The sequence below is a fragment of the Nerophis lumbriciformis genome, linkage group LG23 (genome assembly GCF_033978685.3).
Source record: "Nerophis lumbriciformis linkage group LG23, RoL_Nlum_v2.1, whole genome shotgun sequence".
NCBI classification, from domain to species: domain Eukaryota; kingdom Metazoa; phylum Chordata; class Actinopteri; order Syngnathiformes; family Syngnathidae; genus Nerophis; species Nerophis lumbriciformis.
In genome coordinates, this window is record NC_084570.2 from 37,371,661 (window position 1) to 37,399,210 (window position 27,550).

Genomic DNA, 27,550 nt, shown 5'->3' on the forward strand with positions numbered 1-27,550 from the left:
AAGTCAAAGTATGCAGGAGCCAGATTGATATATTTTTTTATTTAAAAAAAATACTAAAAACAGATATTGTGTCAGCTACAATGAGGTGGCGACTTGTCCAGGGTGTACCCCTCTTCCGCCCGAATGCAGCTGAGATAGGCTCCAGCTAACCCCAACGGGACAAGCGGTAGAAATGGATGGATGGATAGTTTAGAACATTTCAGCTTTTTCTCATTATATACCTATTTTTTTGCTCTTTTTCTTACATTTTTACCGTTGTTTTTCCCCACGTAAAAATAGAATAAGAGTAATACTAATATGATTGACTATTAAATTATGACTGCATAATTTAATAGTCAAAAATTCTGCCTGTACAAAAATATTAATGTTTAGTTACACATTTAACCGTGTTTTTAATGGTTATACTTTTTCACAATAACGATATACGTTTTTTTAATTACCTAAACTTTGTTTATATTTTAAGTATATTTTATTTTCATTTTGAGAGCTTCTAGTATTTTAGATTAGGGCTGCATACTGAAAAGTCAAATTATGCAGGGGCCGGATTGATATTTTGTTTTATTTAAACAAATGCTAAAACAGCTTTGTGTTATTGGTGACTAAGTATATTATTACTAATTATTAGTTAGAACATTTCAGCTTTTCCTCATTACATGCCCATTTTTTGCTCTTTTTCTTACATTTTACCTTTTGTTTTTCTCCATGTAAAAATAGAATAATAATAATATTAAAATGATTGTGTAACTGTATAACTTAGTACCGTATTTTTCGGATTATAAATCGCTCCGGAGTATACGTCGCACCGGCCAAAAATGCATAATAAAGAAGGAAAAAAACATATATACGTTGCACTCGAGTATAAGTCGCATTTTTGGGGGAAATTTATTTGATAAAATCCAACACTAAGAATAGACATTTGAAAGGCAATTTAAAATAAATAAAGAATTGTGAACAACAGGCTGAATAAGTGTACGTTATATGACGCGTAAATAACCAACTGAGAACGTGCCTGGTATGTTAACGTAACATATTATGGTAAGAGTCATTCAAATAACTATAACATATAGAACATGCTATACGTTTACCAAACAATCTGTCACTCCTGATCGCTAAATCCGATGAAATCTTCTTCCTCGTTGTCGCTCCTGGTATGTGCCGTTTCCTTTCTTTCTGCCTATTCGATCGCCGTTTTCTGCTGCATATTTCACTACGTCCGGCTTGTAATCTGCAGTATATGATTTCCTTTTCGGTGCCATTTTAGTTCAGCTCTTCTCAGTTTTTATAAGTTACCGCCAATTGAAATAATCCATTTTAATAGCTACGGATGTAGCAGCAGTTAGCATCCCATGACCCACAATGCACTTCTGCCATGACCCGCCCCCGCCGAATTCTTATTGGTTGACGTGTGTGACGATTGCTGACGTGTGTGTGACGATTGCGAACATTTGCTTCGTCTCTTACGCGAATGAGATAAATAATATTATTTGATATTTTACGGTAATGTGTTAATAATTTCACACATAAGTCGCTCCGAAGTATATGTCGCACCCCCAGCCAAACTATGAAAAAAACTGCGATTTATAATCCGAAAAATATGGTAGTCAAAAATTCTGCCGGTATGAAAATATTAATGTTCAGTTACACATTTAACAAAGTTTTTAATGGTTGTTGTATTTTTCCACATTAATTAGTAGTTTGTATTATTTACATTTTTAATTAACAAACGCTGTTTATATTTTAAGTACCGGTATGTTTTTTATTTTTATTTTGAGAGCTTCTAATATTTTAGATCAGGGGTGTCCAAACTTTTTCCACCAAGAACCATATTCTGAAAAGGCAAAGTATGCAGGAGCCAGATTGATACATTTATTTTAAGAAATACTAAAAACAGATATTGTCAGCTATGTATTATTAAGTATATTATTACTAATTATTAGTTCAAACATTTCAGCTTTTTCTCATTACATACCCATTTTTCGCTCTTTTTCTTACATTTATTTCTTACGTTTTTTTCCCCATGTAAAAATAGAATTAAAAAATAATAATACTTATATGATTGTGTAACTGCATAACTTAGTAGTCAAAAATTCTGCCTGTACGAAAATATTGATGTTCAGTTATACATTTACCAGTGTTTTTAATGGTGGTTGTAATTTTTCACATTAATTCACAAGTTAATGATATTTTATTTTTCAATTAACTAACTAAACTTTGTTTATATTTTAAGTATATTTTATTTTTATTTTGAGAGCTTCTAATATTTTAGATCAGGGTTGTCCAAACTTTTTCCAAGGACCGCATACTAAAAAGTCAAGTTTGATGGATCCGTATGGGGGGGAAAACAAAACAAAAAAAACCGCTTAAAACTGATATTATGTACATTTACAGACAAAACTTTGTTTTATAGGTGCCTAAATATATTAATATCAATTATTACTTTAAAAAATTCAGCTTTTTCTCATTACATTCCAATTTTTCTTTTTTTCTTACATTTTACTGTTGTTTTTTAGATAAATATCTTTCTATTTGAAAATACACAACTTTTCAAATTTTAGCAGATACATTAGGTATATTTGCACAATACCGGTAATAAACATTTAATAAAGTAAAATCCACTTATAGTACATTAACATCGGCATGGGCAGAGAGGGGGATAAGAGAGGGGCCGTGTGTGTGTGCGTGCGTGCGTGCGTGCGTGCGTGCGTGCGTGCGTGCGTGCGTGCGTGCGTGCGTGCGTGCGTGCGTGCGTGCGTGCGTGCGTGCGTGCGTGCGTGCGTGCGTGCGTGCGTGCGTGCGTGCGTGCGTGCGTGCGTGCGTGCGTGCGTGCGTGCGCTTTTGGAAGAGGTGCCACTCAATTAAGTCCGCTTTGGCATATTTTTCCAGAAAAGTCATTTCTCATCACAATTAAAAACGTGCTTTGTCATAGGGCTGGGCGATATGGCCTTTTATTAACATCTCGATATTTTTGGGCCATGTCACGGTACACGATATATATTACAATATTTTTTCTTAGTCTTGAATTAACGCTTGATGCATATAATCCCACCAGTATGATGATTCTATGTGTCTACATTAAAACATTCTTTTTTCTTCTTTTTTTTTTTTGTATAAATTCAACAAAACAATACACAACAATACCATAACAATGCAATCCAATTCCAAAACCAAACCCGACCCAGCAACATTCAGAATAGCAATAAACAGCAATCGAGAGCAATTGAGGACACACAAACATGACACGGAACAATCCAAAAGTAGTGAAACAAAAATGAATACCATCAACAACAGTACCAATACCAGTAACAACTTCAAAATAGCAGTGATTAAAAACCCCTCATTGATATTATCACTAAAAACATTAATAAAAAAAAAAAAAGAACAATAGTGTCACAGTGGCCAACACCTGCATCGCATCTCATAAGCTTGATAACACACTGTGTCCAATATTTTCCCCAAAGATAATAAGTCATATTTTGGTTCATTTAATAGTTAAAACTAATTTAAATAATGGATCCCATATTCCAATATATGACTCATTATTATCTAAACTAAATGCAGGTTTTTCTACTGATATCATATCCATAGCTTGTGTGTACCAGTCAGTATGAGTTGGACTATCAACATCTATCCATTTTTTTTAATATTACCCTTTTTGTTATTATGCATATGGAAAGAAATGCATTTTTACTCTTTGATGACACGTTACTAAATTGATGGAGATCCCCAAGAATACAAGTTTGCAGTGTCATTGGGATGTTTGTATTAAGGAATGTGATTGCTTCTTTTGTTGTTTTCAACCATAACTCTTTTCTCCTCTGACATTCCCACAATAAATGAACAAGAGTTCCCTCAGCTGCCCGACACTTCATACATAACTTGCTATCTACTACACCAATTTTAAACAGCTGAGAAGATGTAAAATACAATCTATTCAATATCTTAAATTAAATGAAAACATTCTTGTTCATACTGCATTACTATATGCTCATTTTAAACTTTCATGCAGAGAGGGAAATCACAACTAAGTAAATTTAGCAAAACTGTATTTATTAAACAGTTATTAAGCAGTGGCACAAACATTCATGTCATTTCAAAACAAAGTGCAAGATTGTCAGAGACATTTTAAAACAAGCTATTAGTGCACTTTTGTGCATGATGTCACTAAGATGACATATCAAAACAACACTAAATTAAAGTGCACTTTTTGTACAAAACGCCACTACAATAGTTTAAAACAAATAAAGTGCACTTTTGTGCATGATGTCACACAAGATATTTCAATAAGTGTCAAATAAAAATTATCTGCATAATAGGAAATCAAATAGCAGTGCTGCTACTTTTTGTAGCAACGCTTTTGCCGCATAATTGTTCGACATATTCCCGCTTGAAGCCAAACCACCGCCAGACGATGCACCCGTGCTGTTTTTCTTGGAAATTAATTAATTATTCCTTCATTTGTTACCAGATTCGCACCTTCTCTCTCTCGTATTCAATTGGAATATGGGTTGAAAAGGATTTGCAAATCATTGTATTCCGTTTATATTTACATCTAACACAATTTCCCAACTCATATGGAAACGGCGTTTGTAAGAAGGTGCACTTGTTTTTATGTCTCTGTGAGAAGGAGAGACAAGAAAGAGTGGGAAACGCCTGTAGTGTAATGCCCGCAACTAAAAGCAACTGTGTGAGAACATATACTCGAATATCACGATATAGTCATTTTCTATATCGCACAGAGACAAACCTGCGATATACTTTGTCAATCTACTCAATGTCAGCAAACACAGATACAAAATGAAGGCATGAAACAGTTCTACACAGAGACGAAAGAGGCATATGTGGCGCCATCTAAAAGTTTGTAAATGGAAAGTAAGCAAACAGAGGGGTCGGTAAATGGAGGTTGCACTGTATTTATTTGTGCATAGTCACATGGCTGCTTGTTTTTTGTCATTTCATCTCGTCAAAAAAGGTGTTTTACCTTCAAGTGTGTTTGAGAGACATTCATCTGGAAACTAAAGAATTTACCTGATTTTCTTTTTCTGTTTGGTTCTTTCCTCAAGTGGTAGCTCTGCAGGGAGGACGGCGTCAGGGGCGGCGGCTGGAGTGCGGGTCAAACAGGAGCCCGGTACGGAAGACAACTATGGCTGTCCTGGTTCGTCAATGAAGGCGGAGCTAGACGCAAATGGCGGGAGGAGCGCCTGCATGGTGAGAAGACTTTGTGGGGTCAATGTTTGTGTAAGTTTTTTAACCTGTCCTGTCCAGCCACAAATCATCATGTTGATGTAGATGATCATATCTGCTGTACACATTTACTTTACAAAAGAGCCTTGCCTTTTTTGTATTTGAATCTATTAAATGGATTTTTTTAATGATTCGAGCAGGACGGGATAGTAAGAAGGGGGAAAAAAGAAGACGAGGAGGGAGACAAGACAAAAACGGCACCATCAGCAAATTGCTTGTATTCCATCACATGACTTCTCCCCAGAAATGAAAAGTGGTGGTGGTCAACCAAGTCAAGATGGCTGTTGTGAAGCAAGCAGCGCGTGAGCTATCTGAGTACACAATAGGCTTAAATATTCCTGCAGAAAATGCAACTATGCAATGGAAAAATTCCTATACTTTATTAAGATTTGTGTAATGATATCAAGGATGATGTCATTTTACATGATAAAACCGATGAAACTTGTAAAAGCATGGAGGTCTACAACTTCTTTGTGTGTGTCTGGGTCAAGGACATTGGTAGCAAGACTCTTCCGGATAAATATGCATCGTTTTTGCTCGTGTAAGGTTGCATTTCAGGATTTAACTTTGCGTCTACCGCCATGTTTGTTGTTGTTGTTGTTGTTGTTGTTGTTGCACGCACCTTTTACGAGTAGTGTGTTTTTCCTCTTCTTTATCAAAAAAATAAATAAATACAATAATATATATACCGTATTTTCCGCACTATAAGCCGCCCCGGGTTATTAGCCGCACCTTCAATGAATGGCATATTTCAAAACTTTGTTCACCTATAAGCCGCCCCGGGTTATAAGCCGCGCCTACGCTGCGCTAAAGGGAATGTCAAAAAAACAGTCAGATAGGTCAGTCAAACTTTAATAATATATTACAAACCAGCGTTCTAACAACTCTGTTCACCCCCAAAATGTAATGTGCAAATGTGCAATCACAAAAATAGTAACACTCAAATTACTGCAGAGCAATAGCAACATCAATAACTCAACGTTGCTCGAACGTTAATGTCACACAACACACAAAATAAACATTTAAAGCTCACTTTCTGAAATTATTCCTCATCCATAAATCCCTCGAATTCTTCTTCAGTCTCTGAATTAAAAAGTTGGGCGAATACGGCATCCAAAATGGCCGGCTCCGTCTCGTCGAAGTCATTAGAGTCAATGTTGCTGTTGTTTTTCCAGCAGTTCCATGAATCCTGCCTTCCGGAAAGCTCGGACCACAGTTGAGACCGATATATCCGCCCAGGCATTTACAATCCACTGGAAGATGTTGGCGTATGTCGTCCGGCGCTGTCTCCCTGTCTTAGTGGCGCAGGTCATCTTGTTGCTTCCTCTACCTTGCTGCTCTATTTCCGTGTTCTACTGCGTGACTTATTGCCTTGAGTTTGAATTCTGCGTTGTACGCGTGTCTCTTAATAGGAGCCATTTTGTGGTCTTTACAGATGTAAACACACAAATGAAATGAAACGTAATATCCGCGCGCTTCTTCTTCTATGGGGGCGGGTGGTTGCTTACAGTAGAAGAAGAAGCGCTTCCTCTTCTATGGGGGCGGGTGCTTACCTTGGCGGTTCCTTACCGTAGAAGAAGAAGCGCTTCCTCTTCTACGGGGAAAAAAGATGGCGGCTGTTTACCGTAGTTGCGAGACCTAAACTTTATGAAAATGAATCTTAATATTAATCCATATATAAAGCGCACCGGGTTATAAGCCGCACTGTCAGCTTTTGAGAAAATTTGTGGTTTTTAGGTGCGGCTAATAGTGCGGAAAATACGGTATATATATATATATATATATATATATATATATATATATATAGTATATATATTAATATATACTCAAGCTTTTTTAAAGCCAAAATGGACTCGGTCAAGGCGCACCGTGCCGAGGAAAAGCACATGGAAGCAACTTGATGAGCTACCGTCACCTGGAAAAGATAAAGCCAGCCAAGCTAAACGTCCTTTTGTGAAGTATTTACATTATTAAAAGTTCAATTGTGAGGTATATTTCCTGCTTTACTGCTTCCCAGAAAGTAAAAGTTGAGAGACAATGGGGATGTTCCCGCACAATTATTTGCACTTAAAAATATTTTTTTGTAGTAATAAATATGATTATAACATGTTCACATTATGTTTGTGTTCTATTACAGTAAGTGCGTTTATCCTAAACATTCCTGCAACTTCATTTTACACAATATAACATTTTTAAGTCTTTTTTCAATTTTTGGACATGTGCCACAATAATCTCCTACCGTGAAATGTGTTTAATGAAAACTATTTGCTGCGAAAAATCCAAATATTAGCCGCACCGTTTTAATAGCCACATGGTTCAAAGTAGGCCTGGACAATTTATCAATTTTCGATTTCAATTATAGCTTCTCAAGATTATGAACATATAATAATTTAAAAAAAAACGATTAATGGGCCGCGCAACGTACATGCAAATTCCGGAGCTTGTGACGGTGAAACAGATGAGTGAATGAGTGGGGGGAAAAAAGCATGTCTACCAGAAGTTTGGGATGGTTACTACTTTTTATTTGACACAACGCTTGTATGCCTAATCAATAATCACTACACTCAATAGAAAAAGTAAGACATATGATTTCTGTGTAAACGCGGTTGCCGTCACATGGAAGCACCTGATAAATGTAAAATAATATCAGGGCAATGTTTTTTTGTCCTTGTTGAGCTGTAGGATGTTTTAGAGCGACCTCCATTGACTCCATTGTAAGCTGACTTTCTTGTAGGAGTTACAATGCATAAAAAAAGGAAAGACATGAGTTCTTGTCTTACATCAGTTCACTTTTTTTCACAATCTATATGGATTGTGAAAAAAGGTTCTTAAATGTTCTACAGCTCAACCAGGACAAAACCGGTTTTGTTATAGGTCCTGAAGACCTGACGGAGAAACTTTGACCAACATTACAAGATTTTAAGCTAACACAGTCTATACAAAATGTTTGACTTTTATCCCACATATTAAAAATGTTACAAAAAGAGATTTGTATCATCTTAAGAACATAGCTAATGTACGCTTGTATTTCCTGTCCTTTAGACTATTGTAATACTCTCTGGCCTTCCCAAAAAGAATATCAAGTCTACAATTATTACAAAACTCAGCTGTACGCGTGCTGATGAGGACTAGAGGGCGGGGGCATATTACACCAGTTTTAAAGTTAATGCTTTGGCCTGTCCGCTTCACGTGGATTTTAAAGTCCTATCATTAGTTTTTAAAAGTCTGGCCTCTTATCTATCTGACCTGCTTTTACCGTATCAACCCTCGCAGATGCTGAGGTCTTTTATCTTTACCAAGTAGCAAAACAAAGACGAAGCAGCACTTAGTAAAAAAGTTCAGTTCCCCTTAAAACACGCAACGTACAGTCATGGTCAGAAGTTTACATGCACTTGTAAAGAACATAATGTCATGGCTGTCTTGAGTTTCCAATAATTTTAACAACTCTTATTTTTTTTGTGATAGAGTGATTGGAGCACAGACTTGTTGGTCACAAAAAACATTCATGAAATTTGGTTCTTTTATGAATTTATTATGGGTCTACTGAAAATGTGAGCAAATCAGGTGGGTCAAAAGTATACATACAGCAATGTTAATATTTGGTTACCTGTCCCTTGGCAGGTTTCACTGCAATAAGGCGCTTTTGGTAGCCATCCACAAGCTTCTGGTGGAATTTTTGACCACGCTTGACAAAATTAGTGCAGTTCAGCTAAATGTATTGGTTTTCTGACATGGACTTGTTTCTTCAGCATTGTCCACACATTTAAGTTAGGAGTTTGGGAAGGCCATCCTAAAACCTTAATTCTAGCCTGATTTAGCCATTTCTTTACCACTTTTGACGTGTGTTTGGGGTCATTGTCCTATTGGAACACCCAACTGCGCCCAAGATCCAATCTCTGGGCTGATGATTTTAGGTCCTGGAGAATTTGGAGGTAATCCTCCTTTTTCATTGTCCCATTTACTCTGTAAAGCACCAGTTCCATTGGCAGCAAAACAGGCCCAGAGCATAACACTACCACCACCATGCTTGACGGTAGACATAGTGTTTCTGGGATTAAATCCCTCACATTTTCTCCTCCAAACATATTGCTGGGTATTGTGGCCAAACAGCTCAATTTTTGTTTCATCTGACATCACACGGACAAAGACAAGACCTTCTGGAGGAAAGTTCTGTAGTCAACTTTTGACCACGACTGTATCTGACCTGCTTTTACCATATCAACCCTCGCAGATCCTGAGGTCTTTTATCTTTACCAAGTAGCAAAACAAAGACAAAGTAGCACTTAGTAAAAAAAGTTCAGTTCCCATTAAAACACGCAACGTAGATAATGGTTTGTGGAACATGATTGGCAGGATGTCAGCACCTAAACCACCAGGAAAGTTGATTGCTACCTTCCTGTATGGTCACATCTGAAAAGGTGTGACAAAGTCAGTTGTAATAATTAGTTTAATTGTGTATAACATGCTGTAATTGTCCCCACAGATAAGCGGTGCTGAGAACACAGCCGAAGGGGGTGGCATCAAAGCAGAGCCTCTGTCTGAGAACTCTTGTCCTGGGCTTAACCGCTGCGGTGCTGGCCCCTCATCCTCCTCTGCTTTGTGCACACAGCTCACCAACGGCAACGCGGCCAAAGGCAAAGAGGACGACCCCAACGAGGACTGGTGCGCCGTTTGCATCAACGGCGGTGACCTGCTGTGCTGCGACCGCTGTCCCAAAGTGTTCCACATGAAATGTCACGTGCCCACCATCAAGATCTTCCCCAAGTGCGTGCTCCCCCTCACAGGACTCTGTGTGGTCTTCCTGTTTTGACTTAGTTTTTTCTCCCAGGGGGGATTTTCTCTGCACATTCTGCCGGAGTATATCCAGTCCGGAGATAGAGTACTGTGACGACAGCAAGAGAGTCAAAAGTGATAAAGTCCTCAATCTCGAGGACCAGAGGGTGAGTGGCACACACTTCCTCTTTTGGAAAAGTCACATGACACGCACACAAACTGTATGTACAGTTCATGTACAGTGGTACAAAATTGGTCAATCCAATAAATCCCATTTTATAGAGAATACAGAGTTTCAAAGGTCCTTAAAAAGCATTACAAGTCATTAAGAGAGAGACTTGGACTTCCTTTTATTGTCATTCAAATTTGAACTTTAAAGTACAGATGAGAACGACATTTTGTTGGTTTAGCTGGTTGTAGTGCAGGATAAAAGACCAATAAGGTGCAGATATGAATAAATATATTACTGAACAGATAAATATATTGCACTTTTGCATATGCATCCACGTTTATGGATGTATGTCATATTGTCTTTATATTCCAGCCAGTTAACCCGTTTTTGGCGGGAATTGAATGGATTATTATGATGCGTTCAACAGTCTAATGGCCTGAGGGAAGAAGCTGTTACAGAACCTGGAGGTTCTGCTACGGAGGCTGCAGAACCTCTTTACAGAGTCCAGCAGTGAAAACAGTCCTTGGTGGGGGTGGGAGGAGTCTCTACAGATTTTCTGAGCCCTGGTCAGGCAGCTCAGGCAAAATGAAATGGATTTTGCAATGATTAATGGCATTAAAAAGCATTAAATATGGGCCTCAAAATAGCAGTGTAATGAAAAAACAAGTAGACTTTATATACTTAATTGTGTTTGATTGTATCCATTAAACCAGGGGTTCTTAAGCTTTTGGACCCTGTGGCCCGACTTTTCCCTCTCAAATATTAACAGTGAATTACCGTAGTCATCTTACTCTTGATTTTCATCCTATTCAATAAATATATCTAACCTACTTACATTTTGACGGGATACGCCTTGTCCAGTGATATGAAACAATGTGTTCATCACAAAGATTATTATCAAGGCTTTGGTCAGGCTGTCAATAAAATTAAAGTGCAAATTGAAATACAGCTTCATCACTTTAGTCATAAGTTTTGCACTTAAGAAACCTGTCAATACATGTGATTTTTTATTATTTAATTGTGTGAATGCCTAAACATTCACACTATTAGGATTCTACACCAAAAAATATTGTATTATTATATATGGGCAATATACAAACTTCTGCCAGCATGTTTCTTGGTTTGGAAAATTCCCTGATTACCCGGAATTACCAGGAATTTCCCCCCATTGAAAATGAATGGGCAATATACAAACCTCTCCATTTCTCAACCGATGGAACCATTCCAACATCCACACCCTCCATTCACCTTGGACAGTCAAACTACCATTTTCCATGTTCAAAAAAATTCCAGGAATTCCCTGAACTCCCGATTTTTCAAAGCCCTATTTTCACCTTTTCCTGGAAAGTTTTCGCAGTGCACATTTTTCAACCAAATCCAACCCTTCCTCCTTCAAAACATTCCTCTTAGTTGGGACAACAAAAGTTAGGTTTTTTTCATACAAATTCCCTGTTTTCTTGAAAATTCCAGGAATTCCAAAATACCAATTCTCAACTCAAACTGTTACTACGTCAACATTTTTAAACCGGTTCGAAAACTTCCAACACACCAACCCATTCATATCATCTAGGACAATTGTGCTAATATCAATACTTTCATAAATTCCCGGTTTTCCCGAAATTCCCAAATTTCCAGGAAATTGCCATTCAAATGAATGGACACATTCATAGTTCTACAATGCCCTAAATTCTCAAAATGTTTCTCATTTTTTAAACCCGGTCCTGACCTTTAAACCATCCACACACTATACTTTTCCGAGATATCAAACGCAAAAAATGATTTCCCTATCCCCAAATTCCCGGTTTTCCCGGAATTTCTCCAGATTGACAATGAATGAGCATTATACAAACTTCTCCAAATCCCACATTTCTCAACCGATTGGAACCGTTCCAACATCCACACACTCCACTCACCTTAGACAGTCAAACTGCCTTTTCCATGTTCAAAAAAATTCCAGTAATTCCCAGAACACCCGGTTTTCCAAAGCCCTATGTTCACCTTTTCCTGGAAATTTTCCCAGTCCACATTTTTCAACCAAATCCAACCATTCCACCTTCAAAACATTCCTCTTAGTTGAGACAACAAAAGTTATTTTTTTGTCATACCAATTCCCTGTTTTCTTGAAAATTCCAGGAATTCTAAAATACTCAAACTGTTACTACGTCAACATTTTTAAACCGGTTCGAAAACTTCCAACACCAACCCATTCATATCATCTAGGACAATTGTGCTAATGTCAAAACTTTCATTAATTCCCGGTTTTCCCGAAATTCACAAATTTCCAGGAAATTCCTATTCGAATGAATAGACACATTCATAGTTCTGCAATGCCCTAAATTCACATTTTTTAAACCCGGTTCCTACCTTTAAACCATCCACACGCTCTTCTTTTTTGAGATATCGAACGCAAAACAAGATTTCCCTTTCACAAAAGTCCCGGTTTTCCCAGAATTTCCCCCCATTGACAATGAATGGGCAATATACAAACTTCTGCCAGCATGTTTCCGGGTTCGGAAAATTCCCTGAATTACCAGGAACAAACCTCTCCATATGCCACATTTCTCAACCGATTCGAACTGTTCTAACATCCACACACTCCACTCACCTTGGACAGTCAAACTACCATTTAACATGTTAAAAAAAAATCCAGGAATTCCCAAAACTCCCGGTTTTCCAAAGCCCTGTTTTCACCTTTTCCTGAAAAGTTTTCACAGTGCACATTTTTCAACCAAATCCAACCATTCCGCCATCAAAACATTCCTCTTAGTTGGGATAACAAAAGTTTTATTTTTTTTTCATACAAATTCCCTGTTTTCTCAAATTCTGGGAATTCTAAAATACCAATTCTCAACTCAAACTGTTACTATGTCAACATTTTTAAACCGATTTGAAAACTTCCAACACCAACTCATTCATATCATCTAGGACAATTGTGCTAATATCAATACTTTCATAAATTCCCGGTTTTCCCGAAATTCCCAAATTTCCAGGAAATTCCTATTCGAATGAATAGACACATTCATAGTTCTGCAATGCCCTAAATTCTCTATAAATTTTTCGCATTTTTTAAACCCGATTTCTACCTTTAAACCAACCACACGCTCTACTTTTCTGAGATATCGAACGCAAAACATGTTTACCCTTTCCCAAAAATCCCGGTTTTCCCAGAATTTCTCCCCATTAACAATGAATGTGCAATATACAAACTTCTGCCAGCATGCTTCCCGGTTTAAAAAAATTCCCTGATTACCCGGAATTACTAGGAATTTCCCCCCCTTGGAAAATGAATGGGCAATATATACAAACCTACATAGCACACATTTCTCAACCGATTGGAACCGTTCCAACATCCACACACTCCACTCACCCTGGACATTCAAGCATTTCAGTTCCGCTCACGCGTATCGACGGTTTGGCTACTGGAATTGCAAATTGTCATTGCTCATTACCTTCTTACATCTGCAGCGGTGTGAGCGCCTCCTGCTGTACATCTTCTGTCACGAGCTCAGCGTGGGCTTCAGGGAGCCCGTCCCCAGCTCTGTGAGTAACACAAACACACAGTTTACTCTGCTCACGTACATACTGAGGGTGTTTTCTCATCCGCTGATTCAGGTGCCAAACTACTACCGAATCATCAAGAACCCCATGGACCTGACTAAGGTGAAGAGAAGGCTGCAGCTGCGCAGCTCCCAGGACTACAGCACTATCCAGGATTTTGTGTCCGACATGCGCTTGGTCTTCAAAAACTGCGCAAAGTACAACGAGGTGAGCGGCATGACTTTCTTTGGCCTGCTCGGGGAATGACGTCTAGTGTGTGTGTGTGTGTGTGTGTGTGTGTGTGTGTGTGTGTGTGTGTGTGTGTGTGAGCGTGTGCATGACACGCATGACGCAGTGATCAGTAGGAGTGTAGCGGTACCCCATGGCGGATTGATAGGTACCTTGGTTTTAGGGTGGTAGTAAGGAAAACAAACCTAACACATACAACTGCTAAGCTTTTATGTAAAAAAAACAACTTCAAAACTCATGTAAACTTTTATAAAACTAGCTAAGCACTTAGAGAGAGCGCAGACCACCTCCAGACCTTATCACCCAATAGTTAAAAATCCTGAATCCACACCATGGCCAGGATCAACCCCCAAAATGTAATCGCTTGTTTCTGACATTTCCTGAAAATTTCAGCAAAATCTTCCCAAAAGTGTTTGAGCTAAGTCGCTAACTAACACAGACAAACGCAAGTAAATGCCCCTGCCGGAGGTAATTGACAGGAAATGTTCATGTCCGCGCGTGTGTTTTCTTGTCTGTCACTTCCAAACATAACGCAAGAGGGTTCACTCTGGAGATATAACGATAAATGGTATAATGATAAACCGCATACAACTTCCCACGGTTAGTATTGCCATTTTAAATTAATATTACATTTGATAAACTTTTTAATGAAATATAAAAAAAATTGGATCCTACTCAGTGGCCTAGTGGTTAAAGTGTCCGCCCTGAGATCAGTAGGTTGTTAGTTCAAACCCCGGCCGAGTCATACCAAAGACTATAAAAATGGGACCCATTACCTCCCTGCTTGGCACTCAGCATCAAGGGTTGGAAGTCACTGCTGCTGCCCACTGCTCCCCTCACTTCCCAGGGGGTGAACAAGGGGATGGGTCAAATGCAGAGGACAAATTTAACCACACTGAGTATGTGTATGACAATCATTGGTACTTTAACTTTAATCCGCATAAAATTTGTTGAACCCTCGCCTCAGCCGCAGGTACTCGCTGTTCCTCTTGCCTGAACAGTGGTGCACTGAGTTGCAAGACAGGGAGACGATCAGGAGCACGGAAACAAGCTCGCTAGTTAGCATAGTTAGCATCATCTAGCTAGCTTACTTGTTGTCGCCCGCGTTCGATCTCTTAACCATAAAGTTGATGGCTTTCTACTTTGCTGCTAATCATATTTGGATGATTACAATCCCAACCAGTTGTAGTTGTAGAGTATTTATTAGTAGCTAGCGAGAAGATATGTTTTTGACGTGACAAATGTAAACAGAGGTCACAACACAGGAAGTATATTACCTGAGGGGGTGTGGCTACAGGATAGAGGTGCCAACAATTTCTGACTTCTTTGCATGCGTATGATATAATTTGACATTTTTAATGATAATAATGTTAGTAATTTTTCTGTGGCAGATGACATGGGACATATAAGTGTCAAAATGACAGCCAAAAGAGGTTGGTAGTTGAGAATAAATCTAAAGGTAAAATATTGTGTAGAAATGCACCCAATTGCAGGAAATGTAGTCTTGATTTTCAACGTTTTCTTTCTTCGGGGCTTGCATGGAAGCACTTTGTACCGATAGACATTTTCCTCTTTTTTTGGGTCAATTTTCCTGTTTTTTCTCAAAGGGTGCTCCATGTCTGTACTGGAGAAGCAAATAGCACTAGCTAGCTTACATGCTAACCTGAATACAAGAGACATTAAAGGGGAACTGCACTTTTTGTGGAATTTTGCCTATCGTTCACAATCCTTATGAAAGACATGACAATTTTTTTTTTAATTCTGAATACTAATTATTGCGATCAAAAGCCCACTTACAATGGAGCCTATCGGAGCTGTTCAGTTCTGCCTATAAAGCCCTTAAAAAGCATCCAAACACCTCCATTAGGGTTTTATATACATGTCAGTATATATTTAATGTAGTAACATTTATAATAACATTTGATATTTACGTATATTTATAATTTCAAAAACGCATCACAAAGTTTGCTCTTTTTTTTGTTCTTCATCCCTGATTATTACTCACTGCAGACTGATATCCAACAAACATAATAAAACGTCACTTACTGTACAATGTCTGCTGTCATTAGGATGCCGACTGCTAGGATGTTCATATAATCCCGATTAGATGAAGAATGACTCATAATCCTCGTGAAGAAACAGGGGGCACAACCAAGCATCTTTTCGTGTCATTCTGGCCATTTTCGGGTCCTAAGTGCCTGTCAAAGTGTGACAACTTGTCGGAATACCTACTCAGACTTCTGTCCAGGTGAGATGCATGATTTATGATCTAGAATAAACTTACAGGGAGCGAGGAAGCAGCAGACACTCGATGATGTAAACATAGGCACACCCGGAAGTGATCATGGCGCCGCTATAAAAAGTTAATCTGCGTTAGCGCTTATAATAACAAAATCACTAATACTTGTTAATATTCAAGTCACCAAATGTAAATGGAGTATTGTTGGCGCATTTTAAATGGTTATTTATTGGATTTTATGGGCGGAATAGTGGAGCCCCCATTGGCTCAGCTGTAAGCAAACTTTTATTTACGTTTATTTAATATTCAAAATGCATTTTAAAAAATCCATCCGTCTCCATGTCTCTCATAATGATTGTGAAAGATAGGCAAAATTTCACAAAAAAGTGCAGTTCTCCTTTAACCTCTTTCCCCATTAAATAAACATACACCAATATAAACTTCTATAAACACATTACTGTCTGAGCAACTAAGATGTTAGAACAGAGTGTCGTTCTGTACTGCAAGCATTACGACAACAGGAAGTGAAATTGCGTGACGTCACATAAACCGATTTTTTTCTCTTCATAATTAGAAAAACACAAGCTTTTATAAATTCAAACGGAATACGATAAACTTATTCAAACACTCAAAGAAAAATAATAAGGCTCTTAAGACTCACGAACAATATTATTATATGACATATTACTAAGTGTATTGCGCAACGATTTATTTATTGTATCACATTTTTTTAAATAAAAACTGGTTATAAGTGTATAAGTACCTATTGAGCACATTCTACAGTACTGTGATGATAATGTGTTTAAGCACTTTTTGAGTACATTCTACAATACTGTGACGATAATGTGTAAGTACTTTTTGAGTACATTCTACAATATTGTGACGATAATGTGTAAGTACTTTTTGAGTACATTCTACAATATTGTGACGATAATGTGTTTAAGTACTTTTTGAGCACATTTTATAGTACTGTGATGATAATGTGTTTAAGTACTTTTTGAGCACATTCTACAGTACTGTGACGATAACGCTAATTCTGGTCACTTTAGTAACAATAACGTGATGTCGTTACATCCCTAGTTCACTCTATGCGTCGGTCTCAGCAGCTGGCTTCTTTTGTTCTACACTGAAATTAAATCAAAGGACTCTTGTCAGTCGTTCACTCTCTTTGTCTCTGTGGGTGGAGGCGGGACTGGGGCATTACCATACACACACACAAAGAAGAAGAATCTAATCACTTGTACCTTGCCATGCTTCTGACATTTCCTGAAGGTGTCGAGAGAATCTGACCATAGCTTTTTGACTTGTGTTGCTAACTAACTAAGGGTCCTATTAATGCAGTGAGGTGGGAAAAATAGTGCGCAATTGCGCCCTTTAATGCAATGAACGCCACACTTAATTTAAAAGAGACTCTCAGGCCCCGTTTACACTAAGCCGGATAAGGTTATCCAGGGTAAATCACACCTAACCTTATCCGTGTCCACACACAACAATGCCACCGTTCACCTACTCAGTGGCCTAGTGGTTAGAGTGTCCGCCCTGAGATCGGTAGGTTGTGAGTTCAAATCCCGGCCGAGTCATACCAAAGACTATAAAAATGGGACCCATTACCTCCCTGCTTGGCACTCAGCATCAAGGGTTGGAATTGGGGGTTAAATCACCAAAAATGATTCCCGGGCGCGGCCACCGCTGCTGCCCACTGCTGCCCACTGCTCCCCTCACCTCCCAGGGGGTGATCAAGGGTGATGGGTCAAATGCAGAGAATAATCTCGCCACACCTAGTGTGTGTGTGTGACAATCATTGGTACTTTAACTTTAACTTTAACTTTAAGACATCCGCCCCCCACCCTCCGTCCGCCGGCGCAACGCGACCGAGTATGCATGCGCGGAAAATGCGCACGTCCGTCACCTCCAGTGTTGCTTTGTGTGCAAGTTCTTAAATTTAACTTATCTAAACAATGTCTAGTGTTGTGGTATTTCAATTAACTGGAATCCAGTGTGCTGTGGGGCCCTATTGTAGTGAATCACACCTGAGCCCTCATAAATTAATAAAATCTTTAGTAGACACTTAAACAATGTGATAAAGAACATTTAACATTAATCAAACTAGGGATGTAGATATCTGGTCAGGACACTCTTCACGCTTTTGCCTTCACCTTTATTGTCCATTCCTTTTTGGTGACTTTATATACTATGGACGTAGACGTTGAGTCGGCGACATACATGGCGGACAATAAATGATACAGTCTGCTTTGCCAGTCCAAAAGCGTTCGCTGTTTTCCTCGACGGCCAGGTAATACAAAGCACAAGCTACCTTTTTTTTTATCACATCCACGGGAGCCCACATTCTCGATGACTCTGCTTGGACAAATGGACAAAGTTTTCCGCTAAGTAGCATCACAGCTAACCCGGCCGGACATTGGAAAGTTCTCTTGCCGTCTGAGAAGTGTTGTATCCCAAATAGATGCAATCGCTTTCTCTTAAGATATTCATGGTCACCCATCCACAAGTGACTGTACATGTAGAAGAAGGAGAAACACGGCATGTTTGGATGACTCGCCTCCATATTTCCAGTGGTTAGCTCCGAGCTACGAAAATGCTTTATTATGAAGCTGGCTGTGACGTGTTCTTTCTGATGTCACTTCCTGTGTGGGCGTGTTCTTTCTGGCGTCACTTCCTCTCTGAACTCACTTTGTAAACGATTAATGAGTCCATACAAAGCTAAGTGCCGGAGATTCAAGAATTACACGGCTAACTTACCCGTGTAAAAAAATTTCCGAGGAGGGGGACCTTAAACGATGGTTTAGTGTGGCTGAAACGGGGCTTAGGCTAAATAATTATTTGTTTATGGGGTTCAACGACTTAGTGTAGACATGGCCTCAGAAAGCTTTCAAAGCTATTGTAATCGCTACAATTGGAACACCTGAAGACATCTATTGAGATGAGCATGAAAGGACCGTCGTGCCACTCTGATCACAGAGCAAAAATTGTTGCGCAACCACAGAGGAAGGAGACACCCTGGGACTAGCCGATGCTGGATACAACGATTTCATCCGTGATCAGTGAACTCGGACTATTTATTGGAAATTAATATTTAATGTAGCGTATATTAACTGTCACTAGACCTGGACCGATTTTCCATAACAATTCATCGAACGATATGTGAAAATGAACTGTGTACCTTTGCCAGCCAGAGCATCTATTTTTGTTAGGAGCTGCAATAAAAAAATTAAAATGATTAAAAAAAACTGATTTATAACCACATGTATATAAAACTGTGGACCGACTGGCTTGCTAGCTCGCTTAAATATTAACATAAAAACAAGGGACATAAACCTCCTTTCTTTACTGTTTCCCCAGTAAAGAAACATCATAACCCGATTTAAACTTGTGTCAACACATTACTTTCTAAACAACTAAGATACAGTATAACATTAAACATGCTGTTTAATGTTATACAATGCCCTAAATTCTCAAAATTGTTTGAATTTTTTAAACCCGATTCCGACCTTTAAACCATCCGCACACTATACTCTTCTGAGATATCAAAGCAAAACATGATTTCCCTTTCCCCAAATTCCCGGTTTTCCCAGAATTTCTTCCCATTGACAATGAATGGGCAATATACAAACTTCTGCCAGCACGTTTCCCGGTTTGGAAAATTCCCTGATTACCCGGAATTACCAGGACTTTTCCCCCATTGAAAATGAATGAGCAATATACAAACCTCTCCATATTCAACATTTCTCAACCGATTTGAACCGTTCCAACATCCACACACTACACTCACTTTGGACAGTCAAACTACCATTTTGCATGTTCAAGAAAATTCCAGGAATTCCCTGAATTCCCGGTTTTCCAAAACTCTATTTTCACCTTTTCCTGGAAAGTTTTCATAGTGCACATTTTTCAACCAAATCCAACCATTAGACCTTGAAAACATTCCTCTTAGTTGGGAGAACACAAATTAGGTTTTTTTTCATACAAATTCCCCGTTTTCTCAAATTCCAGGAATTCCGAAATAACAATTCTTGACTCAAACTGTTACTACGTCAACATTTCTAAACCAATTCGAAAACTTCCAACACCAATCCATTCATATCATCTAGGACAATTGTGCTAATATCAATACTTTCATTAATTCCTGGTTTCCCGGAAATTCCAGGAAATTCCCATTCAAATGAATTGACACATTCATTGTTCTACAATGCCCTATATCCTCAAAATTGTTTGCATTTTTTAAACCCGTCACTAGACCAGGGCCAATATTTCATAAGTCAATTCATCGAACAATATGTGAAAATGAACAGTGTACCTTTGCCAGCCTGTGCATCTATTCTTGTTAGGGGCTGCAAGAAGAGCACTTGCGAGTATTCAAATAAAATGATTAAAAAAGACGTGATTTGTAACCACACGTTGATAAAACTGTGGACCGACTGGCTTTAGCTTGCTAGCTAGCTTAAATGTTAACATGAAAACAAGGGACATTAGCGTCTTTTCCCCGTAAAGAAAAATCATAACCCAATTTACACTTGTGTAAACACATTACTTTCTAAACAACTACGATACAGTATTACATTATAAACATGCTGTTTTGACACGAAGTGATCGATATAAACTCCCCAATGTCAAGTTGAAACAGACTATATAGACAGACAGGATATATTTTATGTTCAGCAGGAAGTGACACAAAAACCAGAAGTTTAAAAAAACATTTACAAATTAAAATAGAAGAAGATAAACATATTTGAACACACAAATAAAAATAATATGGCTCTTATGAAGCCAGAACAATATTTCATGTTTCCTCTGCCAAGAAAGTACTTTGTATGTCCATTGACTTAGTTAATTAGAAAAAGAAAAAAAACTATTTCATTGTGTGTATAATTTTGGTCACAATAACTTTGTTTAGCCATTTTATTTGTTTTGGTTGTGTATATTTGAGCTCTATAGTCTCGGCAGAGTCCTTGAGGGTTCATAGGAGTTTGCCCAATCAGTCTCCTTTTGCTTTGTGGACTTGGAGAAGGCATCCGACCAAGGGAAGTCCTGTGGGTAGTGCTCAGAGAGTACGGGGTATCGGACTGTCCGATTGTGGCGGTCCGCTCCCTGTATGATCGTGTCAGAGCTTGGTCCGCATTGCCGGCAGTAAGTCGGACCCGTGTCCAATGATGGTAGGACTCTGCCAAGGCTGCCCTTTGTCACCGATTCTGTTCATAACTTTTATGAACAGAACTTCTAAGTGCAGTCAGGGTGTAGAGGGGATCCGGCTTGGCGGCTGCAGTATTAGGTCTCTGCTTTTTGCAGATGATGTGGTCCTGATGGCTTCAACTGGCCAGGATCTTCAGCTCTCACTGGATCGGTTCGCAGCCGAGTGTGAAGCGACTGGGATGAGAATCAGCACCTCCAAGTCAGAGTCCATGGTTCTTGCCCGGAAAAGGGTGGAGTGCCATCTCCAGGTTGGGGAAGAGATCTTGACCCAAATGGAGGAGTTCAAGTACCTCGGGGTCTTGTTCACGAGTGAGGGAAGAGTGGATCGTGAGATCGACAGGGGGATCGGTGCGGCGTCTTCAGTAATGCGGACGCTGTATCGATCCGTTGTGGTAAAGAAGGAGCTGAGCCGGAAGGCAAAACTCTCGATTTACGGGTCGATCTACGTTCCCATCCTCACCTATGGTCATGATATTTGGGTTATGACCGAAAGGACAAGACCACGGGTACAAGCGACTGAAATGAGTTTCCTCCATCTGGTGGCGGAGCTTTTCCTTAGGGTGAGAAGCTCTGTCATTCGAGAGGAGTCGAGAGGAGTCAGATGAGGTGGTTTGGGCATCTGGTCAGGACACCTCCCTGGGGGAGGTACCTATCACATTCCTGGGGTGAGTTTTTCCTTGCCCTTATGTGGGCTTTGTACCGAGGATGTCGTTGTGGCTTGTGCAGCCCTTTGAGACACTTGTGATTTAGGGCTATATAAATAAAGATTGATTGATTGAGATTGATAATAACGAGAGTGGGTCAGGTTATGCTTATTCTCTTTTCCCCACACAAATTTCTCATTGGCGAGTGGCTTCCAGCAGTTGCGTTCCACAGACCAGGGACACCAAATGAGATGTTTTAATTCCCCAGCCTTCCTATAAATGAACTTTAAGGAATCAATTATTCACACCAGTGAGCTTCAAAGAGTGTAAAGTTTTGGCATACTTTTGCAAACCTCATCTTCCTTCTCACACTGAAGGCAATGACCGCCAAGCATCGCTTAATTTAGAAAGTTTTTTTTTAATTAAAGCTCTCCAGCGCCCCCCAAGGCACAACAACCCTGCCTTTTTCTGAGAAGTCAAAATAAAGGTAATTGGACTAACGGTACCATTTTTTTAACCCTTTATTTAACCAGGAAAAAATCCCATTGAGATTAAAAAAAAACTATTTTTCAAGGGAGTCCTGGCAAGAATGTAGGGAGTGAGTGAGTTTTTTTATTTATTTATTCAAATTATTCCACACATTTCAATGTCGGTAAGTGCCGATCTGCACTTACCGACCATCATTCTTTGGACTATCGAGCTCACCGGAATATAAGTCACACCCACTAAATTTTTGTAAAAAATATGTTTCCATATATTAGTCGCACTGGACTATGAGCCGCAGATATATACATTGTGGAATGAGTTATTTACACAGAAATATTTTATAAATGTTTATTTACATAGCTTAATTGTATCATTTACAAGAAGGTAGTGAGCTCACATCACTTTTTGTACATCTGCCCGTGTGGGAGACAGCCTTACTCTCTACAAAACTACTTTTAAGACAGCCTCTATTGTCTTCGTTTCCTTTACTGTAGCAGTGTGGTGCGTTCACTGACACTTTGGAAAAATGGACTATTACTGTATGTGACAACCTTATTTGGCTGCAAAGATTGATCGTAAAAAGCTTTGATTTCTATTATATTACCCGTATAATAATTTAAAGAGTGTAACTAATGGAAATAATACAAATAAACCCGGATGGCATGGAACTTGAATTCCGCAAACAGTTTCCACAAAGCCGACGCAATAGAGCACACGTGAGAGCGGTGGCGTGTTGGTGCCGTGAGTGTTTTTATTTATTTATTATAATGTGACGATCTGCATTTACCGATTTTCCCAATTATCGAGCTCACAGAGAAATAAGCCACACTCAGGCTCCAGCAAGGGTGACAAGCGGTAGAAAATGGATGGGTGGATGGATATGTTTCCATATATTAGCCGCACTGGACTATAAGCCGCAGATACACTATATTGCCAAAAGTATTTGGCCACCCATCTAAATTATCAGAATCAGGTGTCCTAATCACTTGGCCCGGCCACAGGTGTATAAAATCAAGCACTTAGGCATGGAGACTGTTTCTACAAACATTTGTGATAGAATGGGCCGCGCTCAGGGATTTCCAGCGTTGAACTGTCATAGGATGCCACCTGTGCAACAAATCCAGTCACGAAATTGCCTCGCTCCTAAATATTCCTAAGTCAACTTTCGGCTTTATTATAAGAAAATCGAAGAGTTTGGGAACAACACCAACTCAGCCACGAAGTGGTAGGCCACATAAACTGACAGAGAGGTCAGCGGATGCTAAAGCGCATAGTGCAAAGACTTTCCGCAAAGTCAGTTGCCACAGAGCTCCAAACTTCATGTGACCTTCCAATTAGCCCACGTACAGTACGCAGAGAACTTCATGTAATAGCAATCTGATGGACGAGTCTGGGTTTGGAGGTTGCCAGGAGAACAGTACATTTCAGACTGCATTGTGCCGAGTTTGAAATTTGGTGGAGGAGGAGTTATGGTGTGGGGTTGTTGTTTAGGAGTTGGGCTTGGCCCCTTAGTTCCAGTGAAATGAACTTTGAATGCTCCAGGATACCAAACCATTTTGGACAATTCCATGCTCCCAACCTTGTGGGAACAGTTTAGAGCGGGCCCCTTCCTCTTCCAACATGACTGTGCACAAAGCAAGGTCCATAAAGACATGGATGACAGTCTGGTGTGGATGAACTTGACTGGCCTGCACAGAGTCCTGACCTGAACCCAATAGAACACCTTTGGGATGAATTAGAACGGAGACTAAGAGCCAGGCCTTCTCGACCAACATCAGTGTGTGATCTCACCAATGCACTTTTGGAAGAATGGTGGAAAATTCTTATAAACACACTCCGCAACCTTGTGGACAGCCTTCCCAGAAGAGTTGAAGCTGTAATAGCTGCAAAATGTGGACCTACATCATATTGAAGGAATGGGATGGCACTTCAACTTCATATGTGAGTCAAGGCAGGTGGCCAAATACTTTTTGCAATATTATTTTAATTAATCCACACATTTCAATGTTGACGATCTGCATTTACCGAATTTTCTCGACTATCGAGCTTACCGGGATATAAGCCACACCCACTAAATTATAGTGGGAGATATGGTTCCATATATCAGAAGCACAGATACATACATTGTGAAATGAGTTATTTACACATAAATATTTTATAAATGTTTATTTACATACCTCATTTGTATCATTTACAGACTTTCCCTCTTTTATTCACAACTTTCTCTTCTCACTCTGTGCAAAGACTCCACCGCCAGACAACCTAACTTGATAGTTGACACCGCTCCCGGATTGGCTGTTAGCGTGTCACTCCCACTGATCACTTCCTGCGTTGCTGGGTTAACAGAGAGCGGGTGTTTTGTTCATGCAATCAACCTTGCTTCCATACGTCAGCTTCCTTCAGACAAAGAAGGGATAGGAAAAAAATGTGAATGTTTTATCGAACACAGTTTTTATTGATACCGATTACGTGTCTAACGCGATGTATATTGATACCGTTTTATCGCCCAGCCGTAGCCAGCCCAGAGAGGTGAATTGACAGTTTTTAAGATGATGTCGCTAACATTCTTTAAAACACAAAGAAGCCGAAGAAAGACGAGGTTTTGAGGCGTATTTTCCCCCGAAGCTTCGGTTGAACTCCAAATTTCCAACAGCCTTTCTGCTCCTGTTTTATTAACACCAAAAAGCATGTTTGAAAGGAAGTCACCATTTGTCCCCCTGCTACTTGACTTGTCTGTGTTGTAACACTATTGCCCCTTTTTAGATGTCTCGAATAATCCGGGTTTACGATGACGACAAACCCATTAATACACAGGTAAGACAAATGTCCTCCCTCCCTCTCGCTGAGGCTCTAGGAAACTTTGTTTTGATTTGGTCCAGAACAGAAAGATTCACTGCAATACTAGGAGTACTTCCGTCATACCTAGCTACATTAATAACTGGCGGAAGGAGCAATCTCCTCATTATGCCATCATTATTGTTAGTTACCATCGATAATGGGAAGGAATGAGCTCCGTTTTAGTACATTTTGAATCAGTCCTCTATTTATGCCAGGTGGCCAGTTATCAACAATAACTGGCGGAAGGAGCGATCCCCTCATTATAGTCATCAATATCTTTAGTTACCATCGATAATGGGAAAGAAACATCTCCATTTTAGTACATTTTGAATCAGTCAACTATTTATGCCAGGTGGCAGGTTATCGACAATAGCTGGCGGATGGAAGGATATCGTTGATTTTGTGGCAAAGCCTGTGCATGAGCTTGCTCGCGCATGAGAAACTTTTAGCGTGTGGATTATTTGGAGTGTATTCTCTTTATCTTTGGATGTGAAAGCTGCTTGTTATCATTAATAACTGGCACGTGGAATGAATACACTGATGTTGACACATGGTGGAGTAGTGATGTAACGATAATGACAACTCCAGATGGTCCGTGTTACCGTTTTAAATCCAAATGATGGACAAATTGTGGTTAACTGCACTGGCGCCGGCTGGCTAGCTTAGATGCTTACATGAAAACAAGAGTCATTAACGTCTTTCCCCATTAAGAAAGGACATACCCCAATCTAAACTTGCATAAACACACTACTGTCTAATACGGGAGCACAAAAAACAATCGATTCACGTCCGAATCGCGATTCTTATTAATCCAAAATGACTCATAATTTAAAAAAATCAATTTAAAAGAACAAATCCATTTTATAGAATACATTTTTAAAAAGACGGTTTCAGGCCATCTCCATACAACCAGAAAGAGCTTTTCTAACCTTTAACCTGTTTTGAAAACGTTTCATTATAATTACTACACCAAATAATCGTTTTGAATCGATTCTGAATGGAATCGTCAGCCCAGTAATTGGACCGAATCGTTAGGTGCCCAAATATTCACACCTACTGTCTGAACAAACAAGATATTTAATTGTGCACGTAGAACCTACGAGCTTTCTATACTCCGAGGAACACGAGAGGCAGGTGTTTTTACGCTGCGTTCAAGGACCGCTGGACAGAGTAGGACACTACAACGCCTGCCAGAAATAATAAATAATAGTAATAAATGTTGTTTGTTTCACACTTGTCAAATCTTAAAGTGCTACAGTACATAGCAATATTTAAAACAATCACAACTCAGCCATTAAAACAGATAAAAAACTAAAGCATAAGAAAACACAAAACATTCAAAATCGTAGCTTTTCTAACCGTTTAGTGGTAAAAAAAAAAAGTACTTGGTCAAAATATTTCAGTGTACTTTTTGAGCACATTCAACGATAGCGCTAAAATTACCAAAATGTTCATACTGTTACATCGTGCTTTTAGTTGGATTATTTTGAGTCATTCCGTTTTTTTGACTCATCATTAATAACTGATGAGAGGAGCAAGTTCATAAATTAAATGACTCTTAAGGTGTGTTTGGGTGAAGCGACAGACCAAAATAAACTTACCACCATGCTAGTAGTCGTCCTCACCACACTAACTCAGTGGCTGTCCAGCTACTGTTTATTTCAACAAGGTCACCGGTTTATGTTAATAAGTGGCTGGCGTAAAGCACAGTTGCATTAATTATACGACCCATGCTCACTTACGAGCAACATGCCTTCAGTGGTAATAACTGCCTAATGGGAGTGCACAATTAATCCCACTGTTCACTATTTTGGTTGGGGCGGTGGTGGGCGTGGCTTATCACATCAAGCAGTAAAGCAACAGTGGCTCGCCTGCAAGCCTCGTGAAGCTTGTTGGCCGCCTACGCCAGAGGCCATTGGCTATGTGCACAGAGCTCCATGACCACGCCCACCATCTACCCAGCCGACATGAAGAAGGTTTTCCAGCACTGCTGCAGCCGGTTGCCTCGTTTCACCTCAGTGGAGTCTAACTCACAGACCACAACACGCTCCTTGGAGTCTTGTTGAATTTTGAGGAAAAAAATGAATTATTTCCGTTTTGAAAAAGTGCTGTAGCATAACAAAATGTGGAAAGTGCTTTGAATACTTAGTTTTTTTAATTTTA

At 39.3% G+C, this 27,550-nt stretch overlaps 1 protein-coding gene across 6 annotated transcripts in view; it reads left to right on the top strand.

Annotated features, from left to right (window-relative positions):
• Window positions 1-27,550, top strand: part of trim33 (tripartite motif containing 33) — a 150,308-nt gene that overhangs the window by 121,295 nt on the left and 1,463 nt on the right. For 4 of the 6 annotated variants that reach the window (XM_061985612.2, XM_061985613.2, XM_061985615.2 and 1 more), the window contains 6 exons: window positions 5,061-5,205; window positions 9,851-10,005; window positions 10,070-10,181; window positions 13,652-13,726; window positions 13,799-13,951; window positions 25,313-25,363. In XM_061985612.2, coding sequence (XP_061841596.2) covers window positions 5,061-5,205; window positions 9,851-10,005; window positions 10,070-10,181; window positions 13,652-13,726; window positions 13,799-13,951; window positions 25,313-25,363 — 691 coding nt within the window. The remainder of the gene's footprint in view (window positions 1-5,060; window positions 5,206-9,850; window positions 10,006-10,069; window positions 10,182-13,651; window positions 13,727-13,798; window positions 13,952-25,312; window positions 25,364-27,550) is intronic. The other 2 variants (XM_061985614.2, XM_061985617.2) reach the window with 1 other exon arrangement.